The following is a 21,099-nucleotide window of genomic DNA, read 5'->3' as shown; positions in this document are numbered from 1 at the left end:
GGTTGTCTTCATGCTTTGAATTATTGATAGACCAGTCAGTTTTCAAAGGCGATATTTCAATACGAAACTGCTTTTTGTGTTGAATTAAAGTGTGGTATAATTGAAATAGAGAAGGGTCCAAAGATATGAAATTGACATGGATGTGGAAGAAGATTGGTCAGAAAGAGAAAAAGAGAAACATTGTTTTTGCTTATATCCTACTATAACAATAGGCAGACACTGTCCTGGTATCAATCACGTGTTTGATATTAACGAACACTTATGTAAAAATGTCTATTTCAAGTTAATTACAATTATGGTCAGAATTGCGTTGACATTTCAGGGTATTTTGGTGTTTTTCAGGATTTATTGACTGAGTGAAAATTGTAACTTCAAGCTTTCCACTTTTTAATTGGACATTTTAATTTGGAAAGGGTTAAAGCTTGGTACTCACATATTTAAAAAGTGTTGTTAACACTAGTCAAGTGCGTTTAACACTAGTCGGTTTTGTTAACACTAGACACGCACGACTAAGAAAAATTCACCCAAGTGAGTACACTCATTAGTCGCGTACGCGTTTATTGTTACACACATCAAAAAAGGTTCAAAGATTAATTCTTTTGAAATTTTTGGTTTTCATTTTCGATTTCGTTTCAATTTTTCCCTCTTTCTCCATCTCTTTTTGCTAAAAAGCTCAGTGAGTAGAAAAGTTAAACGTCCGTGACTAACATTGGACATGCGCGACAAGTGTTAAATGCCACTTCTTTTAATACGCGAGTACCAAGCTTAAATGGCTGTCTATATCTATGGTTATATTAACTCTTAAGCTAATGTTAAAACTCTACAAATAGATAATTTTTATTTCCTATTTCAGGTCATGGAACCCACAGTTGACAGCGTTCTTAAATGGTTTCAAGCTTCTCTTATTTCAAAAGAAAAAAAATGGGTAAAAGTAGAAGTTTTAAAAAAATCTTACATGAAATATTATGATGTTACTCATATCGATGATCAAATTTTTTGCAACTTATTAAAAAATAGCCTTGATAATAAATCAAATTTGTTTAAAAAAAAATATGAAGGAAAACATTTACATATTTTACATGGTTTTCAATTAAAAAATGAAGGTAAAAAGGAACCGGTTTTCAAGGAATCCATGAAGAAAAACAATGAAGTATGCCATAAACAGGACAATGAAGAAGTTTTGTGTCATGTTTCGGTCATAACCCATTCAAAGTTATTTGAAACTTCTTCAGTTCCAAAATTTGATAATTCTTCAGTACAAAAAGATGATGAAACTAAGTTAAGTATTGAGTCCAATATTGAATTTGATAAAGATATCACTCAATTAAATGATTTGCAAAACCATTCCTCAGAAATAACTTCTTCTACAAACAACATAACCAATAAATCCAACAGCAGCTTTATTGATAGTGACCTAATGATGGTAAGCTTAGAGAATTATTCCCAAGAGGAATTCAAAACGAGTTCTCCTGCAGATAAAAATGAACTAGATGTTGAACTGCTTGAAACACGAAAAACTGTTGAACCACCAAAAACTGGTTCAAAAGCAAAAAGAACATTGCTTCAATATCTCAATTCTACAGGGAAAAGTTGCACAGAGAAAAGTGATTCAAACTATTTGCCTAAAAAATTCAAATTTAGAGATAAATCCAAAGAATCAAAGTATTACAACAACCTGGTTTTTTCTCGTCATTTTGAAAATTTTAAAGCTGCAACATCTTTAAATCTACCAAGTCAGTATGATTCATTTGAAACACTTTTAGAAGAAACTTTCAAAGTATCACATACTCAGAGTGACAAAATACAAAGATTGATCTTAAAAGCAACATGCACTGATAATCCAATAGAACAACGATTGAAAAGTGTTTTGTGTTCCTCTTTTACTCCAGTGCCAGTTGGAAATGTAGCAGCTTCCTTTTTAAAAGATCTAACTGAAGGAGATTTACTCCCACAATTTCTGTTGTCAATGAGCCAAGTAAAAATAACGCTTTGTTCAAATGTGATGTTTGTGAATTTTTTAATAAATTTTTAATATCATTAGGGAAAAAAACAACTGATCTAGGAACTAGAGATTTATCTGGTTTCCGCCAGGTTTATGAGCATGCAGCTACAATTCACCACAAGAAAGTGCTAAACTGGATGTCAGAGATTAAGGTCGGATATCCTAATCCAAAAACCCAGAAAACTGAGAAATCTGATCTGATTTTGACTGAGTATTTTGAAGAAACTAGTTCAAAGAAACTTAAAAAGCACCCGTGTTACCATATTTGGGACAAAGATCTTGTCGATAGGTACAGAGATAACACTACCATTCGCACAAAAAAAACCACAACTCTGTTTAGGGAAAAAAAACTTTGGAAAATATGCGAAGGTTTGAAAGACCATAAGGTTTGCTCTGAGTTTGCTCAATGGAGAAAAAATCACCCAGATGAGCATAATGATTTGTGTAGAGAATCAGACAAATCATCTAGACTTGTTTATATTCCTGGTAAAACAACAACCCAATAAATTCGGATGGTTCATTAAAGAGTCTAGATCCTCCGTGTCTCCTGTTTTCTCAATCTGATGGGAAACATCCTTTCACGTGCATTAATTGTGCATCTCATAAAAGTTATTTACAGGACCTAATGAACATAGGTAAAAATGCTGCATTGTTGACATCAGAATCTAGAATTGGTCGAAAAGGTTTCAGGCATGGCTATTCAACAAAGTCTGAACGCCAAGACTATGTGAAAAAAGTTGAGACAGAGAATAAGGATCTTAAAAAAGAAATTAAGAAAATGGAAAAACGTAGTAAATTTGAAAAGAGATCCTGGGAGCATATGTTATTGCAATCTTGCGATGACAATGATTTAACAAAACTTGCTGTTGACATGGTGAGTCTTTTTCAGCAGCCTGATGAAAAAATGTCTATTCAATATCAAGTTTGTAGAAACTTGATTGGTAAATTAAAATCAAAAAATAACCACAAATTTTGCGACATTGTTAAAGATATTGGTTCTAATTTGATTAACAATTTAGGGCAATCAAATTATTCTTTATTTCAAAAGATATTTGGTCTTCCAGGAAAGACTTGTGCAAAAGCACATGTAAAACTGGATAAATTAAAGCTTGGTTTGAATTTCAACACCTTTGAAAGTGCGGAAGTTCTCTATGAAGGGGGTCCTGTGGTAGATGCCACAGATGAAGCTCGGCTGCTTCGTTTCATTTCACCTGTCTTAAACGAGGATGGTGAAATTGAGTTAATTGGTGAGTCATTTAATGCGGACTGTGCAGAATGGGAAAATTCATCAATTCTACTTAAAGATGTACTTTCTAAGGAGTTTGAGGATGAATATTCTGCCCTTAAATCATATGTAGATAGAGTTATAAAGGATAATTTGTTATCCAAAGATGCTGCTGTACACAATCTTTCAGCTCTGTCTGGTGTTTACAGCAAACCTATTGTTTATTTAGTTTGGCCCACACCAAACAAAGGTTACAAGGGAGAGCACTTGTTAAAAGTGTGGGACCTAGTTCGTAAGAATTGTTTTCTTGACAAAAACGGTGATTTGAAAAGTAACCCTATCAAATTGATAGGTCACGCGACTGACTCAGCAGGCTTTCAGCTTGCTGCGTCAGTTGCCTTAATGACTCCAAACGGTGAGCTTTTAACACTAGGAGTTAAATACCTAACCCTTGGTATAGGAGTCACAAAGTTTGCTGCTCCATATTTTGGCCCATTGCCATCTATTGCATACCTTGATTATGACCATTGTCTACGTCTTTTTTTAAAATGCTTGAAATATTCCACTTTAAACCTTGACTTTTTCCCGGGGCTTAATTCCTCATGCAGAGCATCTATCGATCATTTAAAGGAACTTAAAACTCTGTGTGATGGTTCAGGTCAGAAATTAGGATTTTCTAATAATGATCTTTTGTTTTCTGCTTATTTTGATCAAAATGTAGACTCTGCACTGAAAATTTTTAAGGAGTCAGTTGCTGATTTATTAGAACTTCACATAGATGCTTCAAAGGGAACTGTTCTCTATATTCGCTCTGTAATTGCTTTGTTTCAACCCTTCTTAGAGCCTTGTTCTGATCCCATTAAAATGCAAACAAGTGCTAGCAAAGGGATTACAATTTTGAGAATTTGGAGACAAATCCTCAAATTAAAAAGTAAAAGAATACATGCTGTAAAAAATGCAGCAACAGAGCAAAGCAAACGCGGGAAGTTTGTCACATATGGCTGTTATCAAACTGCCGAAATTTTGTTTTCAGCATTATCTTACCATATGTTAGCCATGTTTGCTCATTTTAAAGATTTGTCACCTTCAGTGTTTGTCCCCTTTTAAATCAGGAAACAAAAACTACTACGAAAGGTTGAGAAGTGATCTCCAAGGTAAAACAAATGCACTTCAATCTTTGGATTCTCAGCCTGTTTTATCTGATCTTCTTAACAAACTCTCAAAGATCCAAAGTAACCATTTGACAGAAGATAGATTGAAGGCCGCAGGAGCCACAAAACAAAATACAACAAACAGAAGGAGACTGAATGATAAATTGACCCAAGTCACCTTGGGTCCTTATAAATATCCAAAAACCTTTGACGAATTTCGAAAATCCTTGATTTCAGCCCACAAAAAAGGTGAAAAAGAGGGAATAGAAATTTATCGTAAACTTTGTCCTGATGGTATTGCATATATTGAGTCCAATGACAAAGTCAAAACATTTAGTTTTCTCTATTGTGATGAAAAGGTTCCTCAAACAAATCAATTTAATGGGTTTGTTGATGATGAGTACAGTCATAAAGTGTTAAACGATATCGAACCGTCAAAATATTTGTGTAAAACAACCACAAAGAAAGAAAACAAAATTTCTCAATACTTTGTTGCCTCTAAAGATGAAAAAGGTTTTGAATTGCTGGATGAAATGGAAAAAAGTGAAAATAAAATTGAAACTGATGAAAATAGTACAGTAATTATTGAACATCAGGAGACCCTCCAAAATAGTAATCTGGAAAAAAAGACAGATTCTGATAAGTGGTACATTACCAGATTTCAGGGAAACAAACTGATTAAGATGCACTTAATGGCTGCTTTAAAAGCCTTGACACCCCGTGAGCATGTGTCTCGTGACAGAGCTCGTCGTCATATTGCTAGTAACTTTTTGCCAGGTAAAGCAGACATCAATACTGAACACAATATCATTGCCTATCGATTTGTCATTGCCAATGTTGGTAATGAAATTACTGTTTGTAAGGTAGCCTCGATTACAAAAAATGGATCTTCACTTCCTAGTGCTTCAAGCGAAGATGACACTGTTAGGTGTAGATTAATTCCTTTAAAAGAAACGTCTCAAGGATCCTTTATTTTTGAATTTCCTGAGGCTGTGGTTGTGACAAATGAATTGAAAGCTTCTCGCATACTTGAGGAGATTGTAATGAAAAGAGTTGAAGAAAACAGTTGCCAAAAGTTTTTTCAAATACTACCCCAGTTCAAAACTTGTTTAACAGATCGCCGGAATGAATTTAGAAACTCAAAAGATTTGACTCTTGCCAAAGAGGTTTCTAAAACTTTAACACCTCTCGAGTATCAAGAAATAGATAGCATCATTGAAAGGAAACTCGATCCTAAAAGTCAAGAATATTTTTATCATTGCAAGTTCAAAAATTCTGAGGTGACAGCCTGGTTGAATTATTCTTGTTTTGATCGCCCGGTACGTTACAATAGAAGAACTGGACTTACTCAACCCCTTTTTGCTGATATGAGTAAAGCGAATGAAGATGAGACCAGTAAATGCAATAAGCGTCAAACATCTATTTACACTTTTTCAAAAAAAGTTAAATCAAGTGAAAAAAATGAACCTGTCAAAACCATTACCAAGAAAACTGAATTGAAAGAGTCTAGTTTATCCTTATCTTCATCAGGAAAGAAAGTGAAAGGTTTAAAACGCAGTATTTCACAAATGTGTGAAAGTGATCAAAGTAATTTAACATTTGATTTGACCAAAAGTCCCCCTCGAAAGAGAAGAACTCCAATTGTTGAGATGCCATCATCTGTTAAAGATAGGTGGTTAAATGACAAAACAATTGAAAAGGCTTGCAAGCTTATACGCCAACAATTTCCACAATTAAAGGGTCTACAAGATTCAATCTTTGGTGCTAAGATTTCTTCGCTTTCAGAAAAAAATAATTTTAAAACAGTTTGTGTAACCGATGAAACAATTCAAATTCATCATGTAAAAGGTAACCATTGGGTTTTGTCTATGAGCAGAAAAGGGAATGTATTTGTGTATGACAGTCTATATTGTCAAGCTGACTCCCACTTGGAAAGACAATTATGTCAAATTTATCGCCACTTTATTGTAGATGGCTACCTGCATGTTACTTTTCCTAAGTTGTTGAAGCAAAAAGGTCATTCAGACTGTGGGCTCTTTTGTCTTGCTTATGCTTTAGACATTGCATGTGGATTTAAACCAGACAAAGAGTGTTATCTTCAAGATAAATTCAGAAATCATCTTGAATCTTGTCTTGATTCAAATCGAATGGAGCGCTTTCCTAGAGATAATTTTGATAATGAAAGTGCAATTTTTAAGGATCAATCTGTAGTAGATATCCCTGTATTTTGTGATTGCTTTTTACCAGCCTCAGATAAAATGATCAAATGCTACTATTGTAATCAGCAGTACCATCTTGATTGTCTTAAAAAAATTGCTGGTAATGAAAATGTTAAATTTGCTGAAGCTGGAGAAGGGCACTTTGAATGTCATAACTGTAAAAAATATCTCAGGTTTGGAAATTGAATTTTGCCATTTTAATTTGAGTTTCAGCACGTTTTCTTTGAAGCCTTTTATTATGAGTTTCCCCTTAGTGTATCTTATCAATATCAGTCACAGTATCTTCTTCCCACTTTCCTAAATTAATCTTTTTTGTGCTTTTTGGACCTGAACCTGAACCAAACTTCTCTTGGCCAATTTTTTGATTGAATACAAAGATTGTTGAAATACTGAGAAATATCGAGAAAACAAGGAGGATCTTCTATTTTTAAATATTTTCTAGGGAATACATGGTTAACTATTTTTCAAGGAGCAAACTTTAATTTTGATTTTATGAATCTTGGTAAAAATTAATGGAATCAAATGTTTTAATACTAGAGTTATTGAGATTTCAAGGTTTTACTAAAGTGTTTACAGACATAACGCAATCTTCCATCTGATTTCTTTAGAAAAGCATATAGAAAGTGTCTATAGACAAATGGACTCTGGATAATTTTTCTAGAAATGAATAATTTATCAGAATTTACTAGCATAAGGGTAGCCTTTTATTTTAATATATTTTAAAAAAATTTTACACAATCATTTTAAACGAAATTAAATATTTTCTTAATTTTCTTAACCTAGCTAAAGTCCAGGGTCATTGTGTTTCATTCTTTTCGTAGAAATCTCCTGACTAGGATTAGAAGTGATCTCACGAATAAGCCATTCAATATCATAGCTACCTTAAATGAAACAAATTGGGGGTACTCTTAGGTGCCAAATAAACGGACCCACCCGCTTGTTAATTTTTCAAAAATTTTCCAACCCCCCCTGGATCTCATAAGGACCCCCCCCCCCTTTATTAATTTTTAAGAATATTTTTAGCTGTCAAAGAGAAGGCCTCTTATTTGCTTTTAATATCCTGATTTTAGGCTATATTTACCTTAATTTTCGGGGTTACAGAAGTACAATTTCCAACCCAGCCCCCCCCTGTTTATTTGGCACCTAAGAGTACTGATTTTAAAACTTAAAGCCCACTGTTTGCCAAAAATTATTTCCTATCAGAGTAAAGCTTTTTTCACCATCTGATGAATAATATTGAACTCCTTCCAAAATTTCTTTCTTTAAGATAGTCCATTCTTGCAATTTTAAGTCTGTTTTGTTTTTGTACAGCTAGGAGTCTCTTTATCTCACCCAATTTAAAAGACTTGCTTTTATTTTAGTGAAAAAGTTAAATTAAAATGGAATAGCGCAATAGCATGTACGTTACTCCTGTCTCTTGGCATGTTCAGCATTGTTTATAGGTAGCTTCCAATTAACTCGAATGTGCAAATGTTGTGCTTTTGTCACATGCAACTTTTCAGATACTGAATTTGAATGTTATAACTTTCATGATTAGCACAAGTTGTGCTGAATGCTACATTTCAACTTACAGCCATTTGGTTAAAATTTTACCTACATCTCACCAGGATAGTCTAATCTTGGCTGACATTTTCGTTTTGATGCTGACTAGAAGCAATTGGCATTATGAGTACCACTATTGACCCTGATTTCTATAATATTGAATTAAAACTTTCAAAATCACTGTGTGAAATCTTCAAGATTCTATTGAATTGTTTTGCTGTCAAAGGACCTGGGGTGATCTGTAGATTCTGTCAACATTTAAAAACAAAACGTCGCCAATATACACCAGGCCACTTAATCACGTCATCCAATCTATCCAAAAGCCTTTTGTGGTCTAAACAATGATCTTTTCACTATGTTTATGATTGAGATTATCTGGAAATTGTAAAAATTGTTTGATGGTGAAGACTTACTGGGTTTGGAGATGTGTAATCTTTGAGATTTTATTTAAAAGATTTGAATGCAAGTTTTCAATGGTTTTGGTTAACTTTTTCTAAATGATCCTGGACTTTTCACTGTGGCTAGAAGTGCATTTTTATTGTAATGTATATGCGAAATGATCAATTTGGGCGAGTCGAGTCTTTCATTCAAATGTTTTACATGCTGGTTGGTTAACTTTGAAAGAGTTGGTTGGTTGGTTGATCAAAAAGTCTAAAATAAAAAATTTGGCTCAGGTCATTCAGAGCTGTTAAAGAACTAATCAGATTGGTCTATCTTATAAAAACTAATTTTTTATATTATGAATTTGTATTTTCATTATGCCACTTTTGGTTTGTTGTTTTCTGTTAAAACATTCACTTTAACGTTTAACATAGTCAGGACTATCTAATATTTAAAGCTCAATTTTAAGACAAAGAAGGAGTTATTTTTACAGTTATGCTTAAGTTCATGCCCTAATGTTGTCAAGAACCTGTCGTTCGTACATATGATTATTAAAATGCAGCAGTCGAATTTATATTCCTGCCACTTGTCATGTACTGAGAACATTGTTGTTCGTACATATGTTTTAACACAGCAGTTGTATTTATATTCCTGCCACTTGTCATGTACTGAGAACATTGCTGTTCGTACATATGTTATTTTGCAGTCGAATCTGACATTCCTGCCACTTGTCATGTACTGAGAACATTGTTGTTCGTACATATTGTGTTATTTTGCAGTCGAATCTGACATTCCTGCCACTTGTCATGTACTGAGAACATTGTTGTTCGTACATATTGTGTTATTTTGCAGTCGAATCTGACATTCCTGCAATTTGGGTGTGGAGCTTACGAGCCTGTCTGGTTGTCATTTTGTGTAAAATTACAAGGGTTGCTATAAAATAAGTATATCTATTCTTTACATTCCGAATTAAAGGAGCCTATAATTGCCATTTCACTCAAATTTAGGGCTAAGGCTAGAATGACAAAATATTTCGATAATCAAAATTAAATTATCTTCTTTAAATGAATGTAAAATTCAAGAAATCTTTTTTTAAATTTTGTTGCTTCTGCAGTCTTTTATAATTTTCTGCATCATACGAGACGTCTAAGTTAGGTTTTTTATCGACTTTTTAACCCTGTCAATTGCTCAAAATTTTACACATTATGAAAGGGTGGTTGGGTGGACCAGACATGTTTATGGTTGCTATGCAACTATAAAAATCAGCTTTGAAGCTTAATCACATGCTCGTGTAATAGAGGTAAGTGACTTTAGCCAATAACAAATAGATCATTTGATCTTTTGAAAAGATTTGAATTGGATTACCATTTTGTGTTTATTTTAAAGATATTAGGGAGTGTAAAATTATCAATTAAAAGCAATTTTCAAAAATGAAAATAATAGGAAAATTAGTGTTTTTCGTTTTTTTTTCCTGGTGGTTCTTGAGGTAATAAGAGACTTGGATGCTGAATTTCAGCCTCAAAATATTTTTAGGATGATGCCTCTTTGAACTAATTCCCGCATACTATCAAAAAAAATTATCACTTTTTAACACTAAAATCGGTGGCACTTCCTATTTTTAGATTCACTTTTAATTCGTAACCTGTGTCATATTTTATTGCATTGCTGACTATTGTTTGAATCCAAAACTGCTTGTCTTCGGTTCTTTTTCTTTTGTTTTATTTTCAGGAGAATTCATGTAGAACAACTCTTGGCGGAGTATTTTACGTGGCGCGATGTCTCTCCCGGTCAAGTTTTATTGAATGCAAAACAACCATGTAAGTAAGTAGATTGTAATAAAACCATTCCTATGGATTTTCCTCTTTTTTTTTCTTGTTTTTTAGTTCGGAAATTTCTAATGAACCAGTAGTAAGTAACATCAAACATTTGTTCAAAGTTTTATGGAATTAAATTTACTTTCTTCCTACTTTCTTTTAGAGAAACCGTAGAAGCACAAGGAGGAGATCAATATGAAAGAAAGTGTCCCAGAAAAAATAGTCAAATGCTCATAATAATGATTTCACCAGAAAATCTTTTTGATTCTTTTTCTCTTTCAAACCGAAAGCTTTCTAAACTTCAGCGGCAATTCAAACGAAAAGAACAAAAACAGCATTTGATTGATTGTCCTTTTATTACTCAGTTATTTTTCTGGGACACTGTACAGAAAGAAGATATCCAGTTTGCCCAGTTTCGAGAGTTAACAAGTCTCTGTAGTGCATTAAATAGTTTTGCTGAGAGTTAAATGAGTTTGAAATGGTTTCATTTGTACGAAATATATACCTGAGTCATTTCTAAATTGGTCTTTGTTCTGACTGATTCTGTTGATCCTATTCGGTAACATTTAAAAATTTTCTTCTTTTTAAAAACTTTTCACAGGCAAAAACGTAAAAAACAATGTCGGAAGATCTTCACCAAGAAGTCGTGGGCCTGAAGTTGCAGCTGGAAGAGATGGCCAACACGTTGAAATGTAAGTATCGGTCTTACACTTAAAAGAGAATTCGGTGCGTCAAACGAATTTTGTTTATAAGACGAATTTTTCCTCTTCAAAATCATCTCCTATTCTATCACAGAAACCGTTTCCTTTCTTTTCCGTTTCCTTTTCCTTAAATACTACCCACTGCTTCAGGTGACTGATAACTGTTTTTTTCTTTTCTTCTTAAGCACTCCAAGAAATGCAGAGGGAAACAAAAGAGCTCGTCAAGGAGCATCGTATTGAAAAGTGTATTGGTAAGTTATTCAATCCATCAAAATCATTTTTTCATTGTCTGTAAACAAAAATGAAAATGGGGTTATCTTCTTTTTTGTCTCTTAAAAAATTTGTCGCTAAAAAATTAAAATCTTCTACTTTCAAACCAATCACATGCAGTTGAGTCCCACAAAAGATGCTACTGAACATAAGGATTGGCCTCCTACCATCTCCATTGAACTGGAATTTAGGCTCTAAGGAATCCAAAATTCTTCTGAATTTTTTGTTTTTATTTTCTCAATAACAATTTACTGTAATTAATTCTATTGTAGAACGCACATACAAAGAATTCCTGCTAGCTGTGAAGGACGGGCCCACCAATGATACAACGGACCAGGCCTTGGGGAACTGGGTCCGGAACTTGGGCCTGCAGCCCCCAAGGTCATATATAAAAAGGAAATATGCTTCCAACAACTAAAAATACATTTTGTTCGTTCTTTTTTTCTCCAGTTTCTCTTGAAATTCTTTTCTTTTTTTTTCGTATGACATGAAATAAGAAAATTTCTTCAGATTTTTTGGGAACGGTGGTTGAATCCCTCTTTTTCTAAATTATATTTCTATGACTTTGAAAAAGTATCGTTTGAAAGTTCACCACTTAATTTTAGTCTATTTTGTAGGGGTAAATAAAGCCATCGATCTCTATTAATTTGAGAGTTAAGCTTTTAATCAATGGCCGATCTAGCCACCTTTTTCGAGTTTAGTGTCCAGCAATTTTTTTTTAACATAAATCCCTTAAAGGTTTTGTTTTTACATAGGTGTTCCCTTTTCAAATCAGTCACATATTCCATATCAGGACAGTGTCTGCCTATTGTTATTATGCTGGTATAAGCAAAAATTGTTTTTCTTTTCCTCTTTTTGAGCAAGCTTGCTCCACGTCCATGTCATAAAAATTGATGAGTAAGCAAACGACATCACTTCTATTTAAAAACAAAACCTTAAAAGGATTTTTTTTAAATAAGAGTGATATCGTTTGCTTACGCATCAATCTTAATTCACGAGCTTTTTCTCATTTGATTGACACGGGTGTGGAGCTAAGATTAGCCAGTAAGAGGATAAGAAAATCATTTTTTTGCCCATATCAGCATAATATAACAATAGGCAGACACTGTCCTGATCACAGCTATCTGTAAAACCCGAAGGGCTGGATAGGCAACTTTAAGCTTTCTCCAGCAAAAATTTGACTTTTTAAATTTCGTACCGATGGATAGGATCTAGCATTTTAATTCACAATTCTCAAACCGGTGAAATTGCATATTTTAGTCACGTGACTCTGATAGGAAATCCTTCCAAACCTAGGCTTCACTTTTCGATAAAAGCCACAAATCATTTACAGATCTGTGGTCCTGATATGAAATCGACAGAGCCTCAAAATTTAACAAAATCTTTCAAGAATAAAAGATTTGCTTTAATCATAGAAATTTTAGCGAGACTAATTTTAGCGTTTTAGCGAGTTTTCCCTACTTTCTATCGCTAAAATAAATCACGCTATAACACGCCGAATCGACAGATCGCTAAAATTTATCCGTGCAAAATTTATAGTTTTATTGCCTTGATACATTTTTGTCAATTCGAAGGGTTTCAGTGCAGAGAAATGCTAGAAAACGAACTCAGTCAATAATGTAATACGAATATTCGCTAAAATTTATCCACGCGAAACATTTTGAAATCGTGATTCACTAAAATAAATCCAAAAAATTCAAGATTTTCCTGACTCGCTAATATACGCTAGAATTTCTACGATTAAAGTATCCGAAATCGGCATTTCCAAGTCAAACTATTGAAATTTGAAAAAGGAAAAACGTTTTTTGCAAGTAAAGCAAGTTAATTCTGAAAAATATGCTCATTTTATAAAAATTTCCGTACAAAAGTCGCGGATTTATAAATTCTATAGGGTTAAATGGCGTGTAATGGCCGAAAAGATTGTTGTACTCTCTTTTTTATGAGCATACGGGAAAATTGGGCCGAGACTCAATGCTTAGCAAAATCTCATTTTCAGCCTTTATTCATGCTTATTTGTATGCTTAGACTTCCATTTGTTGATTTTCTTTGGTTCATGAAAATTTCGAATTTTTAAGTCGGAACAATGATTCGGCTCAAAGAATACAATATTTTGTTATTTTGCGCCGCAGGCGAAAGCCTTAGCTCCATCTAGCCCTTCCGGCTTACAGAAATCTGTGATATTAATTGGAAAAAACTCTCCTCCTTTGAGAAAAAAAAGTTAAACAGCCGCCCCCTCAAATGAACACCTCCCATCTCTAGGCGTGATAAGGCTATAAATCAGTTCGGGAAATTGCATAGATCCGCGACGCTGCGAAATTTCGCATTGTTTGCGTTGTCATTATCCGCCAGCCCTGGCCTATGGACAAAATCCGGCGTCGTAGAGCCTGGACCGGGCTCCCAAAATAATGAGCATTTTGCATAACAGATCAATATCGCATCACACACTTCCATTGGGAACGTTGCGAAAAATTGCCCTTATTGCTTACAGGGGTAATAATTTTGAAATTGAATATTATTATTTTAATGGCTGCTGGAAAATTTAATGTGTTCTTTCCTCATGGGGCTCCTGGATTTCTCAAACAGATACAAGGCTGTCCGAGACCGTGCCTGGAATTTCTTAACAGATTTTGTGTACTGCTTCCTAGATTTCGACTGGGTGTTCAGCGATTACGTGTTCCCTGGAAAACACCCAAAAATTTTTCCTCCTAGAAAAAAACAACAGATATTTCGAAAAAATGCGCCGGCGGCTGCTCTTGAAGATGTTTCCGTGATCCTAGTAGGAACATCTACAAACTGAAAAAGACCTCTAGCCTTACAAAGATCATTAATAATACCAGAGAGTCGATTTCTTTGCAGCATATTGCAGTTGAAGTCACCGAGAATAAAGATCTCAGAATTTTTTGGTAATTTATCTACACACTACATTAAGAAAGACTTATAACGTTCAACAACATCTAGATTCTGTCCTCTGACAGGTGGACGATACACAGCACAAACATAAACAGACTTTGACTTTTTTCGCTTGATTTCAACCCACAAAGTCTCGTTTGATTTTTTTGAGACATGAGACAACTTTTTTGTCGTTAAGTGATCGACAGCAAAGATAAGGACACCTCTTCCATGACAAGTTCGATCTTGTCTGTAAATAGCATATCCAGGCACAGAGATTTCAGAGTCAGGGACCGTTGAATCGATCTTGGTCTCGTTAAGACACAAGATGTCAAATTTATGCTGCCTCAAGAAAATCTTTAGAAAATCTATTTTAGACCGAAGACCCTTGATATTTAGATGGCCAGTGTTTAGACATGATTTGTCAGTTAGTACAAGGTCGTCGTTCAAATCAAGAGGAATAACAACTTCTTCATCATCAAAAGTCTCAATATTAAAGTCATCGTTAGGAAAAGGTAGAACATAAACATAACAATTCTGGCAAACATAGGATTTTTCATTTCGTAATAACTTTTTATGAAAGCTTACAGTGACTCCAGAGCAGCTCCTATGAAAAAGACCTTGGCACTCAGAACATACTACTGGGTTAGTATTTCTTGCGATAGTTCGGACACATAGCTCACAAATCATTTTGTTAGACAAAGTGGTACGAGGACCTGGGTTAGTTTCAATATCCCCAGATAATAAAATGATAAGAAAGACATTTACACGCATAGGTTTACCCTTAGAAAGTATAAAAAGTGACGAAAAATCGTTTACTAGGTCAAAACTTGAACGTGAACTTCGAGGGTGCATCGGGAGTTAAGGTGTCATTAGTTCTAATCATGACAATTACCAAAAGTGAGAATAGTGTAATCACTCTAAGATTACGCGATCTAGATCGCTTTCTTTTGATAAGTACTCTTCGGGGAGTGTCAATTATGCGATAATTAAGCAACGTAACACCTTCAACTCCAAAGATTTTGAGGAGTGATATTTAGCGCAATCACATCACTCCTCAAAATCTTTGGAGTTGAAGGTGTCAATGTATAAATGTACCTTATTGGAACTAATTTTCGTGGGAACTAATTTTCGCGGTCGAAAAAAAATATCCGAAAAATTGCATTTGGCGGGTTTTAATTTTCGCGGTTTTTTCCATTCTGGAATTTTCGCGGGTTTTAATTTTTGCGGTTTTGTCCTTTTTTGGACAAATTTCTTTCATTTTCCTAGGGATTTTTCAAATTTTTCGATAAAATTGGAAAAAATTGTATTTCGCGGGATCAAATTTTTGCGATTTTGACGAAAAACCGCGAAAAACGCTAAAATTAAAACCCGCGAAAATTAGTTCCAATAAGCCATTCGATTGTTTTTTATTCCCTCCGCGAATTTTTGTAAAAACTTGTGTGACCTATAAATGATCGAATTTTCTCTTCTCACACCACGCATCTTTATACAAGTGATAAGCTTGTATGGTGTGTTTGTGTTAAAATTAAAATGTCAGACAGTAGTGAAACTTCAAGTGATGAGCGAACCACTCTTCGTCAAAATGTTGCTGCCAAAAAGAATACAAATAAAAAATTCAAACCGAATAAATCATTTAGAGAAGTTCCTCTACAGAGGGCTTTGAAAACTTATGTAATTTCAAACATTGTGGATAGTTATAATGTTCTTGCGATAAGAGTGCTGTGGAAGGAGGAGAATTATTCGGATATGTTTACAAGAAGGCAAGATTTGGAGAATATATTCAAGGATATTGTTCCAGTTAAAGTGTTGATAAGCTGTGTTACCGCAATGGAGAAGGGTGAAGAGTTAGATACGGGACTAAGTTTTTGGATGGCATTTGATTGGCCAGATATCACAGCAAACAAGTTCGAGAACATGCTATGCAAAAAGGTTATGGAGTCTGGTGTTAAAATCGATTCGTGCAAGGGAGTCAAACCAAGAGGTATGTCTAAGTCTTAGATAATTCAATCTTTATTTCACTGAATTATTCTGATAACTTGTTACAAAACTTAATTTTTATTACAACTTTTGGTCGATTTGTTACAACTTGATACAGCTTGATACGCTTTGTTACTGCTTGTTACATACTTTTTACACGGAAAGTCGAATTTTGAGACAGGGATTACAGCATTTTTTACAAATTTTGAACATCTAAATTTTGTTACAACTTTTGGTCCATTTGTTACAACTTGTTACAGCTTGATACGCTTTGTTACTACTTGTTACATACTTTTTACACGGAAGGTCGAATTTTGAAACAGGGGTGACAGCATTTTTTACAAATTTTGAACATCTAAATTTTGTTACAATTTTTGGTCCATTTGTTACAACTTGATACAGCTTAATACGCTTTGTTACTGCTTGTTACATACCTTTTACACGGAAAGTCGAATTTTGAGACAGGGGTGACAGCATTTTTTTCAAATTTTGGACATCTAATTTTTGTTACAACTTTTGTTCGAATTGTTACAACTTGTTACAGCTTGATACGCTTTGTTACTGCTTGTTACATACTTTTTACACGGAAGGTCGAATTTTGAGACAGGGGTGACAGCATTTTTTACAAATTTTGAACATCTAAATTTTGTTACAATTTTTGGTCGATTTGTTACAACTTGTTACAGCTTGATACACTTTGTTACTGCTTGTTACATACTTTTTACACGGAAAGTCGAATTTTGAGACAGTAGTGACAGCATTTTTTACAAATTTTGGACATCTAATTTTTGTTACAACTTTTGGTCGATTTGTTACAACTTGTTACAGCTTGATACACTTTGTTACTGCTTGTTACATACTTTTTACACGGAAAGTCGAATTTTGAGACAGTAGGTGACAGCATTTTTTACAAATTTTGAACATCTAATTTTTGTTACAACTTTTGGTCGATTTGTTACAACTTGTTACAGCTTGATACGCTTTGTTACTGCTTGTTACATACTTTTTACACGGAAGGTCGAATTTTGAGACAGTAGTGACAGCATTTTTTAACAAATTTTGAACATCTAAATTTTGTTACAACTTTTGGTCGATTTGTTACATCTTGATACAGCTTGATACACTTTGTTACTGCTTGTTACATACTTTTTACACGGAAAGTCGAATTTTGAGACAGTAGTGATAGCATTTTTTACAAATTTTGGACATCTAATTTTTGTTACAACTTTTGGTCGATTTGTTACAACTTGTTACAGCTTGATACGCTTTGTTACTGCTTGTTACATACTTTTTACACGGAAGGTCGAATTTTGAGACAGGGGTGACAGCATTTTTTACAAATTTTGAACATCTAAATTTTGTTACAACTTTTGGTCGATTTGTTACAGCTTGATACAGATTGTTACAGCTTGATATGCTTTGTTACTGCTTGTTACATACTTTTTACACGGAAAGTCGAATTTTGAGACAGTAGTGACAGCATTTTTTACAAATTTTGGACATCTAAATTTTGTTACAACTTTTGGTCGATTTGTTACAACTTGTTACAGCTTGATACACTTTGTTACTGCTTGTTACATACTTTTTACACGGAAGGTCGAATTTTGAGACAGTAGTGACAGCATTTTTTACAAATTTTGAACATCTAAATTTTGTTACAACTTTTGGTCGATTTGTTACAACTTGATACAGCTTGATACGCTTTGTTACTACTTGTTACATACTTTTTACACGGAAGGTCGAATTTTGAAACAGGGGTGACAGCATTTTTTACAAATTTTGAACATCTAAATTTTGTTACAATTTTTGGTCGATTTGTTACAACTTGTTACAGCTTGATACCCTTTGTTACTGCTTGTTACATACTTTTTACACGGAAGGTCGAATTTTGAGACAGGGGTGACAGCATTTTTTACAAATTTTGAACATCTAAATTTTGTTACAATTTTTGGTCGATTTGTTACAACTTGATACAGCTTGATACGCTTTGTTACTGCTTGTTACATACTTTTTACACGGAAGGTCGAATTTTGAGACAGGGGTGACAGCATTTTTTACAAATTTTGAACATCTAAATTTTGTTACAATTTTTGGTCGATTTGTTACAACTTGTTACAGCTTGATACCCTTTGTTACTGCTTGTTACATACTTTTTACACGGAAAGTCGAATTTTGAGACAGGGGTGACAGCATTTTTTACACATTTTGATGCTTTTATTCTTTTTATTTCATAGGTGCATCGATCGGTCAAATTGAAAATCTAGCCGCATCCCAATTGTACATTACCCTGAAGGACCATAAATTAGCTGAGCCTCTCAAAAAGATTGTTTTGAATAAAATGCGCCTAGCAAGAGCGGAGGCCATCAACCGGGGCGAGGATGAAGACAGCATTGAGATTCCTGTTGACGAGTCTGTAAAGCCTGTGAACATATATGTATCGTCAACAATTGCCAAAAATGTCCACGACAAATTATCGACAGAACTACCACGTCTAAGACAGTTTAACCTGGACTTCGAACTTGACATGAGAAACTCTTCAAGTAAGTAATTTTAAATTACATCATTGCAACTATCTCAAGTTGATTATCATAGGAGGAAAGTAAGTTTTTACATCAAATTTTTGACTTCTATTTTAGACAAGGCTCCGAAAGAAGTTGCAAAGCCTAGAAGCAGACTGAACCAAGCCATTGACGTAGTTGCTAGAGTTATGAAAGACGAAAAATGTGAACTGTTCAAAGGATATATCTATCGACATGTTCCAGAATCGACCAGAACCTATTACCACTATAAACCTGTCGAGGATTATGTCATGAGGATCCTTAAAAATTCATCAGTTGCGGATTCCTTATCTGGTCAAACATGGGACGTGATACGGCACTTGGAGAAACCTTCTTGTCGAATAGTGAAACAGATGAAAATGGACTACAACTACATCGAAATTAACGATGGCTTCTTTTTTAACATAGAAAAGAAGTGTTTCGAGCAGAATCCAGCCCTGACCGGCTCCCCTAGAGCCTTTGTAATTTATAACCACAAAAAGCGTCCAAATCCAACACCATTTATGGAGGGTAAGCTTGTTTTTTTTTTTTTCAGTTTTGTATCCTATCGACAGCTCAATAAAACACTGATTTGAACTCTCCTGTAATGATTTATTGGTAGTCGTGTTATATTGCCTCAGCTTCCTATTAGAACAAATAGAAATATCTTGCTTGATGGACACATTTTCATACTTTATATTACTACTTTGTTCCATTCAGGTATTATGAACAGCTTTCCCAATCCCATCATCAGAAAACAGTTTCTGCAGAAATATTATCAATTGCTGATGCACAAAAAGTTTCCCAAGAAGGAGAGAAAGCTAATGCTGGTTGGCGACTCGGATTCAGGCAAAACTAGCTGGTTTTGTCCATTCGAAGGCATAATTCCATCGACCTTTATCAGCTATATCGTACCAGATGGACGTTTTTTCTGCGTCAACTATCAAAAGCAACACCCAAATCGTTTGCATGGACGAGTGGAGTCCCGAATCACTGTCTTGCGAAGATGCAAAAAGACTTTTGCAAGGTAAAACCAAAATAAGATTCCATACACTAGAATAAATAACCTAGTCGATCGTATAAACTTGGAAATGCAATTTTAAAAGTAAAAGAACAGAAAACAACTTGAACTATATTGCAGTTATTAAAAAGATGATTAAAGTTGATTAATTTTCTGATCGTTTTAGGTGGTCGCATCACAGTGCAAAAGAAACACAAGGGAGTAGAGAGTTTCCACTATAATTCTGGATTCTTTATTACAACAAATGAAAATCCTGATTTTGGCCCTGGTAGAGACGGTAAAGCAATCAAAAAACGTATCTGTGAATTTGACACAATCGAGCTTCCGAAAGTGGATACATCTATGAGCAGTAAGTAAATTCATTGTCAACTATCAAACCTGCCTGATAGAATAAAAAAACTTCATCTTACCCAACAACGAGTCGAGGTGTATTTTATGCCCTGAGAGATTATCGTTTCAGAAAATAGCTGAGGAAAAATATATTGATCAATATCATGATTTTATTTGTCAGTAAAAAATTACACTACTATTCGAAATATTCGAAATACATTTCTTTAAATTACTTTTAGATTGGCTACGCAAAAACTGCATGGAAGTTTTCCATTGGGTTGCGCTACAGCTCAAAGACGTACCGATATTCTCTTGTCCGATCAGAGAAAAAACAAAAGATGGTGCCTGCTACAACGACTTCGATAATGAAAATCCTTTTTCATCTGACGATTCAGACGCTTTAGAATTTTCATTCACTCAGCCAACTGCTGCCGAAGAAGTTGCAAATGCCCAGCCAGGTCCTAGTCGGCCATCATCATCATCATCTAGAAGTAAAACCTTTGAAGATGTGTTAGATGAAACATATTACATGTTGGAGAACTTTGATCGTTATGCTTCGAATCCAGATTATCAATACAGAGAAAAAGTTTACAAGTTGCTAAAAGAGTATCGAGAGGTGAGAGTTCCGATGCCGGATGAAATATTGAAGAAATATCGTCAGCGCTATGAATCTGATTGGCAAGGAGCAGACACCGTATACGATATGTTCTTATTAGGGAAGCAAAAAGAACGAAGCTGGTTCCCATATGAAATTTTTGAAGCGGAGTATCCTGACTACCAATCAATCATCGGCGCAATTATCGATGAACGCTCGACCGACAGGGCTTCAACTACAGACGAAGATAACGAACAACAGAAAAAGACAGCACCAAAATTCCAGACACAAACTCGTAAACTTTCTAAGAAAAGAAGCGAGCTGTCACAGACCTTGATACTAGCTCAGATGATGATAACGTTGCGTCGAAATCCACTCAAGGTGCTCCGGAGAAGAAAAAGAAAACAAGTGATGTTTGTGCCCCGATCAAGATCGAAATCCA

At 34.5% G+C, this 21,099-nt stretch overlaps 1 protein-coding gene across 1 annotated transcript in view; it reads left to right on the top strand.

The window, feature by feature from the left end:
• Positions 1-15,512: 15,512 nt before the first annotated feature.
• Positions 15,513-21,099, top strand: part of LOC136814022 (uncharacterized) — a 7,783-nt gene continuing 2,196 nt past the window's right edge. Inside the window, exons 1-6 of the mRNA XM_067070528.1 lie at positions 15,513-16,178; positions 18,409-18,714; positions 18,811-19,242; positions 19,432-19,674; positions 19,899-20,081; positions 20,302-20,952. Of these exons, the coding sequence (XP_066926629.1) occupies positions 15,728-16,178; positions 18,409-18,714; positions 18,811-19,242; positions 19,432-19,674; positions 19,899-20,081; positions 20,302-20,952 (2,266 nt within the window). The 5' untranslated portion in view covers positions 15,513-15,727. The remainder of the gene's footprint in view (positions 16,179-18,408; positions 18,715-18,810; positions 19,243-19,431; positions 19,675-19,898; positions 20,082-20,301; positions 20,953-21,099) is intronic.

Source organism: Clytia hemisphaerica, unplaced genomic scaffold (assembly GCF_902728285.1).
Source record: "Clytia hemisphaerica strain Z4C2 unplaced genomic scaffold, Clytia hemisphaerica genome assembly, whole genome shotgun sequence".
Classification (NCBI taxonomy): domain Eukaryota; kingdom Metazoa; phylum Cnidaria; class Hydrozoa; order Leptothecata; family Clytiidae; genus Clytia; species Clytia hemisphaerica.
This window is presented reverse-complemented; position numbering and strand designations above follow the sequence as displayed.